General features: G+C 41.4%; 1 protein-coding gene across 1 annotated transcript; it reads right to left on the bottom strand.

Annotated features, from left to right (window-relative positions):
- Nucleotides 1-7,234: 7,234 nt before the first annotated feature.
- TTLL6 (tubulin tyrosine ligase like 6) lies at nt 7,235-12,545 on the bottom strand. The gene is given in 9 exon segments (XM_050912067.1): nt 7,235-7,294; nt 8,450-8,572; nt 8,624-8,717; nt 9,512-9,597; nt 10,415-10,558; nt 11,664-11,820; nt 12,271-12,289; nt 12,292-12,394; nt 12,525-12,545. Coding segments are annotated over 9 exon segments (807 nt in total).
- Between the last annotated feature and the right edge of the window lie 728 nt (nt 12,546-13,273).

Genomic DNA, 13,273 nt, shown 5'->3' with positions numbered 1-13,273 from the left:
ATGCAGTTGGGGAATAACTCGGATTTCCAAAGCATGATATAGGGAAAAAAAGATTCACAATGCCAGGGTTATTCACTGCCACACTACAAAGTCCTTCAAAAAACATTTTCAGTCATTCTCTTTGACAAACATCCTTCCAACATTGTCCAGACTAGTTTCTTTATAGCAAAAGAGGTAGACAATGTGCGTACACTTGCACACCCACACAGCTGGAGACTGTATCTGGCCAGTCATTTTCTTCCCATTTCCAAGACAATCTAGACTTTTCAATATCTGTGCCCACATCATTTTATATTCACCAGAAGGAGAGGCAGATCTGGCTTCTCCCTCCTTGCGTAGTGTGTACATCGCATCAGAGCACTTCCAAAGCACCCGTCTGACAGATGCTTCACAACTAATGTTGCCTTTCCACTGTCATTATGTACAACTTCTCCTGCTGAGTAGTCACGTACCGCAAGACATCAGGCAGTGCCGGATCATTTTATGAACGCCAGGACCAATAAATGCTGCTTGCTGGTCCTCGGTGGTTGTGAGCAATGTTACCACCCGTGCGACTTAATGTAATCATGTATTTCTGCGCCCAGGCCCCAACTGTTAAAAGCGGGGTGTGTGACATTGCCATCAGTGGCTTCATATTTTCCATTCATTACTGCACACGTGTCAGAAACACTATCGGTTGCTGCTTAAGAAAAGAGATTAAGAAGTAAATACTGTTTCCTCATGGCTGGCTTACTGTAATCACCTCTTCGCTTGAGCTCCCCCTTTTTTACTGCTTGTAGAGAAGACATTTTCTTCAGACCATAATGGCTGGTATCCTTTCTAAAGGTAGAGGGTTTTTTTCTCGGGTATTCTAAAAAATCTGTGTTGGCTCCCCCTGATCCCTACACTTCTTGGGTATAATGACCCAGGGATTTCAGACAAAACGGCTCTTCTGGCTCTGCTGTGGGGAAGGAAATCTAGAATAGTTTCAGCAGAAAGGAGTCAGAGCACTCCACAAGCTACCTCCCTGCCTGTCTCTGCTAGAATATAAATCTTCAGATATATGTTGTAATGAAAGAAGCTATCCCATATGCACTGGAACTAATTAAATCCCAATCACATGTTCCCAACAGAGGGCATGTGCCTTGAGAGCAGCACAGCTCCTCCAGGCACACAAGCAGAGACTTGCACCTTGCTACGCCGCCTGGTAGCTGGAATTACAGGGCCCTGAAAGATGCTGAGCAAATGTTTTGGCTCCTGACCTGGGTTAAGCCCCTGTTATTCTGGTTTTGCTCCTATTGTTACCTGTACTAAAGCTGGGGTGGGTACGGTGGGTATGCCTTCTGCCGCTACGCTCACATTTCCATTCGTTACATGGGTATATATCCTGAGAACCCTGCCCCAGTCCCGCAGCAGGTTATCCACAGTGCTGGTGCTGGACTGCAACAGCTTATGGTTATGATAGGATTGTATTAAAATGGAATTAACTGATTTGCAGGATGGAGGAGGACTGACCGTCAGCAGCTTAGCCTTAGCAGACCAGTTGTCCAAGAAGGGGCTCTCTGAACTCAGCCCAGAAGGACCAAAACGCCCCCGATGTACCATTTCTTTCGAGGAAGCGGGACAAATGGAAGCTGAGGCTTGTTGTGCCACTAGCTCTTGAAATGAAGCTGTCAGAGGACAGATATTATCTACACCGGCTGAAAAGCAATATGAATGGAAACTGATGCAATTTTCACATGCAGATAAACCCTTTAATCTCATTTTGCATAATTGTATTGTTGCGAAGGGATTATGCACTATTGAAGCTAGAGACATCCTCTAGCCGAGATCATTTCTCAGAGCCTGTAGTTGACAGTATTGCTGTATATAATAATTATAGCTCATGATCATCTTACTTTGCCCAGCTGTTATTGATAGAACTCATCAGCCAGACGTGTTCTAAAAACACGCTACTAATAAATGCCACTGAAACCTGCGTGCATACAAAATATGATGGAGTGAAAAATCATAAACCTGCTCTAGTGAAGGATCAGAACAAAGCAGTAGTCACATATAGTGAGACGTGAAAGCCTTCAAGGCAGAGATATTTACTGGAATTGCTTCCAAAATACACAATTCAAAGTGGGCAGAACAAAGGAGGCTGGGTTTATCTCAGCAAGGAGCCAATTTATACCAGAGAAATCAAGGAGACGGTATTTGATATTTGTACACCATGGCGTATCTTAGCTGTACTAGCTGTTCGCACCTCCTCAGCTCCTAAGCTCAAGCGGCACCAAAGGGCGGGTGAGGATGTCTCTGTGCTTCATCATAGCTGAAGCTGCCAGCCTGTTCTTGCGAGGACCCACAGAAATACCCTTTTTCCTAGCTTTCCTGTAACTCCTCTTTAATAGCTCCCATTTCTCAGGAGTTAAAATGAAAAAATGGCATCAGCTTCCTTCTTCTGCCAATTTGACTTTGAAGTGGGAGGCGCTGAACAGCCAGCACCGTCCTGCCTCCCCCCCGGGATGAGCAGCGGGGCAGTGGCACATGTACAAGTGCAGATATTGTAAAACATTTCTTCCTAGCCAAATGAAGTGCAGACAACTGAACCTGTACTTGCCCTTAGCTGAAGGGCAGTGTCAAAACTTCATTTTCTTTTTGATTAACCCTCAGATTAAGTAATTTAAAGGGAAGGAAAGTGATTCTGCTGAGTGACACTAATTTCAGTCTGATTCATTTTACAGTGTTGTAAAAACAATTATGTGCCTGGCACCCTCCAGAACACTGAACACTGTTCAATAACCATCAGATCTACTGAGATGAAACTGATACAGCTTGTTAGAGCATAAACGTATTGAAAATGTGCTTTGCAGCCAGACCAAGCGGACAGTGGCTTATTTTTTTTTGTAATATGAGCTTGGCTGGTTTTCCTCAACTTAAATAAAAAAGTGCAGTTGCTACAGTCACTTTTGATCAGATTTTTAAAGGAGTCTAATTCTCTTTTGGGCACTTAATTGGATTAATCTGATTTTTCAGAAGTATTAACAATCTGTGGGATTATGTGTTAGGGGCTTTCAAAGGACTAAACTTTTGTAACAGCTCAGGACAGATTTTTAAGTATTTAGCAATGATATAGAAGCCAGAAATGGCCAGCTTCCATTTAAGCTGTTAAATAAAAAGTGCATTCCCAGTGCAGTTGCTCCCGAGGACATCCCATCCTGTCCTAACTCACTGGTCAGGGCCGCACACGGCACACTGAAGAACTTTCAAAAATCCAGTTCTTCTGAAACTAGCTGCTTTGATTTGCTGTTTCCTGACTACATTTACAAATCTGGCCATTTTAATACCTAAACTGATATCACTATTAAACCAAAAAAGGAAAGAATTAGTTCTGTGTCCTTTTTCTTTTCCCACAGCGACACAAGAAAATGAAAAACTGTACAGCTCAGAAACTTCCTTTTGTAGACATAGATCCTCTTTTACTGAGATTCTGCTATTGAAATAGATGACTTAGAAAAAGAATAGCTGAAAGAATGAAGTTCACTTTTCCAGAATTAAAAGGTAAGAGGTGGCGGATGGCCTGAATATATTCGACAGCACCATGAAGATTCACTATCAACTCTGAGATGGTCAGAACACGGCTGTAGAAACGAATGTTATGGGATCTCACACTTTGTCCAAGAGTCAGTAAGAACTGAAGCCCCTAAGGGTTATCTTTGCTATTGGTTCCAAGCCCGTGCCGTTAACAGCTGGAGCAGGAATCAAAACCAGGCTGAAACTATCAAAATTATCCACTCCACGTTGGGGAGAATGAGATTTGATTCTGTCCCTTACTCTGTGGGTCACAGAGAAAGTTCCAGAGAGGCCCAGGGACAAGGATGATCATCTCTGCCAACTGGCAACAAGCTCGGTGCCTCAGTTTCCCTATCCACAATACTGTTGTCATAACCACATTTTGCCCATCCATTAGTGATGTTTTGTACAGACAGTGTTTCTAATATGCCATGCTTCATTTCTTCATATATTTGGTTCCAGAACTGAAGGATGAAGGATAAAAGGAAGAGGTACTAATTGCCTTGATCGATGCCCCTCAACCTTTAGTTATTATGGTGAATGAGTGCTTCTCTCTTCTCCTTTATCCTCAAATATTCTTCCAGTATTTAGAAGGTCTCTGGAAGAACTGAAATTTCTCCCTCCACCTGCAAGCAGATCTCCTTTCATCTCAGAAATCCCTCTGCCTTCCAGTGTGTGGGTACTCACACGGCAGTGAATCACTGCGCTGAGAATCTAGCTACTAGAAAAAGAGCAAGGAGGCAATTCACGACCACTTTCCAGGCTCACATAATCCTTCTCACAGTGACCTGATTAAACGCATGTCGTACATGTGGTAGTTTGCAACGACTTACATTGTGCTGTATTTTTACATAGGAACAGTCTTGGAGTGGGTAGCTTAATTTCTACCAAAACGTCTATTAAAATATATGAAAAGATTAATATTTTATTGAGGTCCTGCATTGGAATTATCTTCCTTAATGCAGACACATCTGTCTCACAAGGCTAAATAGCTTGTATCAGGAGCTGATTCAAAATCAGATTGATGGTATGGACTAAATTCATTCTTGGTGCAACATTGCTGAGGTCGGTGAAATGGCAGAGCGTCAGCTCAGTCTGTGTTACAAAATTGGCTACTGTTAAAAAATGAGCTAAAAAAAAGTGAGGATGCCATACTGGTTACCTTTTAATTTTGTTTCATGTTGCTGTTCCGCTGTTTTCATCCCTTGCTCAGTCAGCTGCTCATTCCTCACCTTCCCTCAGTGACCGCCCACTTTGCACTAAAAGAATTGAATGGTGAACAATTGAACAGAAGCCAATTGAACAGCGTCTGTAGCTATCTCTGCAGCAAATCTGGAAAGCGCTTTTGTGGAAAATCACAACAAAACAACAGCATTTTTCTAACATAATTCCCCAGGTGAAGTTCAAAGTACGAGTGCTGAACGCCGAACTGGCACAATTAACAGCAGTAGGCTCCGGACACAAGGATGAAGATCAGGCAGAATGAGGCACTGGATTATATTTGTTCTGTTGCTGGTAGAGGAACCGTGAAGCCTCACATCCTCCTTTTATCAAGGCAGATGTTGTGAGTGCTTTGGATGGGGACAGTGCCTCCTTATCTACAGTTTTGTTAATATGTAGTAAATAAATGTACATTTTCTGAAACTGAGCTTGAAAAAGAAATTGCCTTATCCAATGAAGCAATTTGTCAGACACAGGAGGTCTTTTTGCCTCTAATCAGATGAAAACTAGGCCAAGGAAGGGCATATCTGTGAGTAGTTGAGTGCTCTCTTAACAGGGTTAAGTGCAAAATGAATGACTCTCAATGGAGCAATATAAACAACAAGCCCTGCCAAATCCCCAGACTTACAAGATCACAGTTGGTGTTCCTCATTTTGGCCTCTTCCACTCTTTACTCTTCATGAGCCTGAGAAGTGAGACTCTGCTATACCACATTAATGTATTTATTTTTATACTCTTTACAGTCTTATGAAGAGTCATAAATGCACAGGTTGGGTTTAAACATATCTTGCCTTGTGAATAGAAAATTTTCAAGATGTGGCGCAAGCACTCAGCTGTTCAGCTGAAGTTCGGTACAGAGAACTTTTTTTCCTCACTAACTGTATTCCACTAAGTAGATCAGACACCGCACTGGCATTCTTAGCGAAGGATTTTTCATTGAGCAAAACAAGAGCTGGCAGCAATCAGATACCATCATAGCAAGCATATATACATCAAGTTCCAGTGCAGGAGTTTCACATCAGGACACCCACAAACTCCTGACATTTCTTTTTTAAAGGCAAATTTCACTGGTCATCTATTGATAGATGTTACACGCTAGCAAAGCTGTAAAAATGGAAGCAATTGTCAAAGAGTACCTTTAAAAAAAGAAACAACAAAATGGTTCTGTCAGTTCTTAATGAACAACATTGTCTACAGCAGAGAGGATCTCTCTGATTTGGGGAGACAAAAATTTTGGGAGTAGAGGTTTCCTCAAGCCCCATAAGGCAGGAAATACAATAATTAACATATTAATGGTATGTCCACACTATGGGCTGAAACTTTAAACAACCTAGCTCGGATTCTGGAAGTGGTATAGCTAAGGCAGAGCTGCACGTGCATTGTCAGTTCTCAGTGAAGTAAATTAAAGATAGCTCAGATATTTCTTTACAAGGGGGTTCCCAAATTGGCTTGCTCCTCCATGCTACAAACCTGCATGTAGGAAAGCGTTTCATTATTTCAGCGGTACTCGCTTATCATCACCTATGTGCCATTGCTCATAAAGGCATCACAGTTTGAGACCAGCTACTCTGTACTACCACTGTAAGACTGCAGAACAGATACATACTTTGGAAGCAGACTGAAATCATCCAGTGGAAGAAAGCACCCCCTTCCCCACCAGCCTGTGACACTCCTCCCACAGATTCTGTTAAGCCTGTGCTTGGGACTACTGAACAACTTGCAAAACAGATCCTGAAAATCCTCTGCCTGGCAGTATATTTGTCCTGTGCTGTCTCCAGTAACGACATGACGGTCAAAGTGAAGGCAGCAGAAGCTGGCACCTTACTTGTCAAGGTTTTCCCTTCTAAATATAACTTCTATCAAGTCAATACATCATTTGTGAGACAGTTATCATATGCTGAATATTGCTGATCAATCATCTAGTACACAAAGCAAATCGGTTCCCCTCTTAGCAGTGTTCAATCCTTCATTCCTAAATCACTTTAAAATTAAAATTAGGAATCTTTTGCTCTTTCGATGCTTTGCCTTCACATCTATAAATACTACACTGAGGATACAATGCTGAGTCAGAGGAAGAAAAATCACCTGCTGAGTAACTCACATCTCTCCTTACTACAGTGTGAAGTCAAACCTAGCAAGTGATGGGGCTCACCGAAATGCACCATTTTTCACTGAATGCAGTTCACTCCTGGCTGGCTAGCACCCACTATTTGCAGAATACTTCTGGAAGGTCATCGTTCTTGGACAGATAGATATTACCACCTAGTTTCTCCTCCTCCTCTTCCTTTGTCCTCAAATTTATTTGTAGCTTCCACTGTTTGTAACTTAGGACACACTGCGCTATTCTTTGCGTCAAATAACTAGTATGCTGCTGCCACAAGCCATTTAATATTTTATAAGAAGATTAAGGTTTTAGAGGACTGGAATTAGAAAACAGAAAAAAGACTGTGAATATAGTCCTCCGAGAGTTTTTTACTTGTTAATCTGACTCTCTGATCTGTTGCACGGTGACGACCACATACCGCACGATCTCCTGGCTCTGGATTGGAGTTGTAGCCGTTCAGTGGCTCCAAACCTTACCTGACATTTGCTAAAAATCATATCCAGTCTGCAGTAACAGAGACAATATCGTTCAGCGTATCTGAGCTCACAGCTGGGCTAAAGGAATGGGTCTATACCACATCCTAGGTGTAATCTCAAGGACCCACACTCGCCTAGAGTTGAACTGTGTTTGTATTGTGTGGCTCGAGGAAATGCTAAAGGAGAAATTGTGAGCCCAGCCTATCCCTTTGTATGGAATTTTTGCAGAAAGCAGAGCTCACAAACTGGGTTTTGTGTCTGGACCCACTGTCTTTATTACCGGGACTGACAAGATACAATAACTGATGTGAAAGCCCTTCCTAAAAGATCCCTCACCTACCTGCCTCAAACTGCATATAAACTGAATTCCTATCCAATTTGATGACTACCTAAAACACAGTACGTATAGTGTATTAGGAAGTGAAATACATCTTACAGGTGACAGAGGTGTGCGGAGCCAGGTCAGGGGATGCACTATGCTTGATCCCAGCATCTAAGCTCAGAGGTAACACAGGAAATCTGGAGTTTTGCTGCTGGTTTCAACAAGGATTTGTGAACAAGGCACTTAAGCTGGAAAAAACACCTTCTTATCCAGCCTGTTCTTGGAGAGTGATGCCAGCTGTTTTTTAGATATATTGCAAAGAGGGAAATAAATAAGTAACACACTCAGTTCGAAATGATAGCCTCAGGTTGAACGCAGAGTTGATACCAATCTAGTATGTGCCAGGAGTAGAAGAGGAGGAACTGGCATTAACTGGCTGGGCTCTGAGAACCACAGTCTGCCCCTTCCATTACCAAGTGACTTCCACCGAGGGTAACGGATAACTCTGAAATACTTCTGTATGCAAAGCACTGGAGTGAAGCTGGCCACAAAGGTGAGGACTCCTGCAGGCAGGCAACGCTCCCCGCATGTGTCCGGGAGCATAATCCCTGTTTTCCCACCGATTCGGTGTAGTCTATCCCCCTCTGCCGGCCGCCCACCAAGCCATCCGGCTCCGGGAACCCTGCAGCAGCCCTGCAAAGAGCCAAAACAATCCGGAACTGGTGGTAAGAAAGAGGCTGCTGAGAGCAACCAACAGGCTGGGAAAAAAAAAAAAGAGAGACCAGTTAATACAAGATCATGTTGCAGGATCAAGGAGAGACTTTTATCAGGGTCCTCAAGCAGCTGGGGCTTGGATTTGTGATTCAAGACAGTATCAAACCCGCGCATTTCAAAGGGAGCACTGCCCTGGTGTAACTGGGGGAGCAGCTGTGATAGTTATAGTTTCATAATAGCGTGTGCTGTTACCCATATTTTAATAATAACATCTGCTATACGCAGCCACGTCTGGCTGGTATTGCAGCCGTATTTCTGCGTGCGGTTATTAAAAGTGGACAGTTTCCTAGAAAGGGCAGAATATTGGAAACTTTGATAACAAACACAAATGTGACTGAACTGGTGCATTTCTACCCTAATAATGCAATAGCTCAATCTCTGTACTGCTTCTTTACATCATCATAACTGTATTCATGCCTAGAAACTTCTATTGCTCAAACTATTACTGAGTTAGAGCAATCTCATTTCCTAGTACAGGAAAGGATTTAGGAAGCAAAATGTAAAGAAGAAACATATACTCCTGGATCACCTTATAAGAGTTATGCCTTGCACAATCACAGCACTGCAGCTGATTTATTTACAAAGAAAGAACACAGAAGGAACATTGCAAGAGAAATGCTTGCAATAGTAAGAATATCATGTCTAGGTAAACTAATATAAAACTGCCTATCACAGCTGATGAAGATAACAAATACAGTGAAGATGTAGAATTCTTACAGCATGATGATCTAAGATTACAAGCAAAGTTTGGAGAGTGGTAACATCTTATTAGACAAATCAGGGTACCTAGGAAAAGCAGGCAAGCACCTAGTCTCAAGACAAAAATTGAAACAAATCCAATGTATGCTGTCAAGCTGGAGTACAAACTCCCCTCTGTGGAGTTTTCTTCCCAATTTTGGTGTCCAATTCTGTTACTCATCCGAGTTTCTTCACTTGATTTATTCAACAGCAAAAAATACAGTGCCTTGGGGAAACACAAAGAGATGCTTTGAAGTCTTAAGCCAAGCACATGAAGATGTACAAGAAAAGGTAAACACTACCCCCTCTGGGAGTAGCTTAGAAATGTCCTCTCCTTTTTACGTCTTACTACCAGTGTCTTTTTCTCTGGCAGAATTAACTCTGTTCTTGTTAATGGAATAATTTGTCAGATGCATGCATACATTATCCTGTAAATGAATGAACAAGATGCAGGGTTAGAAAGGTATTAGCCTCCTCCCTTCTTCTCTACATGATCCTGGTCACACTGTATAATGTACAAAGCATCTTAATTAAGCACAGAAGATTTAATGGCACTAAATATGATCAGCCCTATACTGATCCCATTACTCTAAAGAACCCAATAAATGAGGCTCAACAGTTTCAATTTCACTTCTCTGCAATCTCATCAGCATTCCAATTCCATCACTTCTGAGAAATCAGCAGTTTCAATGGAAGATAACCCTCTCTCTCAGTCAGGCCCCATTCTACAACCACTTATTAGTAGAGCTAATTCTGTGTTGGAATGATCCAGAACTGCATATCAGAACCTTTTCCAGCCATCAGCTAAGCCGTGACTTCTTTTCATAAAGAAGTAAAACAAGATGTCTTAGCATTTAGGACCTTTTTTCCTTCCAAGATTTCTTTTCCTTATAACTATCTTTTTTTCACAATAACGCTTCACAAAAAATAGTACCAGAATAACACAGAAAGTTAATAGGGTATGTATTTATAGAAGTACTAACTGTGCCAAAACTTGTATGCAGCACTGATCTGGATAATATAACACATGCTGTATTCTACTACAGAGTTGGCTCAGATATTTCATGCATAATTTTATTTATGGCACTCAGATACTACAAAGATGAATTACTAGTATTTATGAAGTGCTTAGAGATTCTCAAGAGAAAGATGCTTCGGACAGTCAAACCATTATGATTTCTCTGTATCTCTGGTTGCTATGTATTGAACTGTCATTAACTTCTGCTAATAGGCTTGTTTACTTACCAAGCTATTACACAAAAGGTCAGAGGATGCTGAAGTAGCAAAATGTGTAAAGCCCTCATTACAGACAAGTATCCTCGGAGGGTCACAGGATGTCACCAGCACATAAATCCTCAGATCAAACTTAAATCTACCAAGAATAAAAGGCTGGGAAGGAGAACATGAAGCCGATTTGCTTCTAAACTTGCTTGAAACACACGAACAACGCTGGTAACTCATTAATCGCTATAGCAAAGGTGACAAGCCTAGCTGATGTCCTTACTGAACTCCTTTCTCTGCCAGATATGCTTCTACCATAGTCTAGCCTGGTGCTGAGCTGGGAAAGATACTGCAAATGTCTCTTACTGGGGTATACGTCCCTAACACTGATCCAACTAGAGCTTGGGTCTGCACTACAGCAAGTGTTCACAGGTTCTCCACTTAATTTAAAGCCGTAGCCGGTCTTCGTACAGCTCAGCGAGTGTCTGAAGTTCACTTCAAGCATGAACGTTTGAAAGAATGAAACATTAACAACAGAAAAGGAGCCTGTGGGTCAGTCCACCCTATCTCCTGCTCAAGAGGATCTGATTTCCTACTTTCTTTTTCTCCAAGCCAGAGGCTCCTTCCATCTCTTATTATTTTTTCCAGACATTCACAGACTTTCATTCTTTCCTTGAAACATTCCCTCAAAAATGACAACGAGGTCAATGCAAAGTCAAACAAATTTAGCCCATAAAATAAAGTGTGTCCAAAGGTCAGCAGTAAGCCAAAGTAAATTAAGGTTTTGCTCCTCAAATTATTGGAAGTCCAAACAACTAGAAGCTTACAGAAGTTTTTATATTAGACTTCATTAGGGACATGACTTACAAGTGTCAATCAAAAACGCTTTGGTGAGACACTCGTTTGGCATAGGACGATAGGGCTTAATGGGACTCATGAAAAATGAGTATCTTTTAAGTGCTCATTCACTGATGAGGGATAAAGTTCTCCTTGTTCAATTCATCTATCCTGAATGCCCTGAATTCTTGTCAAGGTGATTCTGTCTCAAAATATTAGAAGTCATTTCTGAACAAGAGTTTACAGAATAACATGTAAAGTAGACATTTTTTCTTTTGACAGCGATGAATTCTTTTGACAGTGATGAATCTGAAGAAAATGACCAGTGAATGCTATTTATGGCTGACTGACCACATCAGGGCAAGGCTAAACTGGATATTAAAACACCAGCTCAGTGACAAAGCAGCAATCTTGAAACACGGAATGGAGGGATTACCCTTGAGATGTAGAGCTGGCAGATCACATCCTGTCCAGGTTTTATGTCCTTCTCAGATTTGGTGATGAAGATGCCTCTGGCCTGACAGCCAGAGTCCGGTTTACAGATGTAAGCCTTGTCTTTCCTTGATCTGTTACTGGGCTACAAATTGTCATAACTACGAGGAGGGAAACGGAACAGAGAGACACTACAAAAGTTATGAAATAGTTGCATTAAAGCCGCTTTCTAATGTAGATTTTCTAGGCCTAGGTTTTCAAACTATCGCCAGAATTTTGCAAAAGCATAACTTTAGCTGTAACTGCAAATAGGGTTGTAAGAATACTGTAAGATTAAAGAATCGGGACTACTTCCCTTCAGTCCTCCACACTTAAAAAAGTTTTAAGTGACAATTGCTTGTTTTTCCTGATTTCTTTTCCGGCACTAATTTCAAACAGAGAAAAGTATTTGCTTTCTTCTAGCCCAGCATATTAATCTTTGCCTAGTATTCAGGAGAGGCTTCTAATATGCTGGAAGTTAGCCCCTTCTGACATGCAAATAAGAGAATTTAAATTTGACAGCCAAAAAATAATTGTGCCAAGAAGAAAGTCAGGCTTTACGAAGGGCTTACTCTGCAGGAGGACACTGAGAAAGAAGTTGAATTCTTTTGAGAAGAGCTTTACCACCCCGCTTATGTCCCTAGCCAGCAAATATTTCCTACAGATCTCACTCCTTCCAGGGAAGTGGCTAATTTTCTGGGGAAAGAAGTCCAGGGGGAAAAAAAGCCATAAACAAATTATTTTGATCGTCACCTTTTTGATTGCAAAAAAACAATAAAGGGATCATCATATGCATATAACCTAACCAGCTCACACTCATAAGCACCTGATTATTTTTCATTTCCATTAACTGATCTGTTGAGACGGTATAATTTGTCCAGCATGCTGTTCACTCCTCATTATCTCTTGCTCCCCAAAAGCCATACCTGCTAGCAGCTCCATGCACTGCATCGCAGAGCAGAAGCTGTTTCAAGAGAATGAAGATTTGTAATTTCAAACTCTCTGTTTGGACTCGGAGGGAGATGTACAATCACCGTTCAATTAGACCTCGGCAATCAATCAAGGTGGATTGCTTTTGCTCACTGTGGATGTATTATTTACAAACTGCCTGCTTTAGACAATAATCTGGGCAATTAGTCATAAATGACTACCAAAGAAACCAACAAATTCTTACTGCTTCAGAATCTTCATACTAGCTAGCAATAACTGCTAGAACAAACAGTTCCATTGATATTTCTGACGAGTGGTGAAAAACAAAGATTCCTGGAATACAACTCTGAATAATGCTTTATTTGGATTGGGAACAGAGCCACTTACAGTGCTGCTTCATGTTCTTCTCTCAAGGCACGAATCCAGAAAACACTGGCAAGAGCTCACAGACATATTAAGTTTTGACTTCTTGCCTAACTTCAGTCATTATGAGAGAAATATGTATAATGATCACAAGCTAGTACTTTAGAAAGATTAAACATTAGGGATAGTACACACTCGCAAAGAGCAACTGTTAGAACAACAGGGGACACTGGGGCCAATAAGGAAATACTCTAATGACTGGTAGCACATGTCTGAAATCAG

This window comes from Gymnogyps californianus, chromosome 28, assembly GCF_018139145.2.
Source record: "Gymnogyps californianus isolate 813 chromosome 28, ASM1813914v2, whole genome shotgun sequence".
In the NCBI taxonomy this organism is placed as follows: Eukaryota; Metazoa; Chordata; class Aves; order Accipitriformes; family Cathartidae; genus Gymnogyps; species Gymnogyps californianus.
This window is presented reverse-complemented; position numbering and strand designations above follow the sequence as displayed.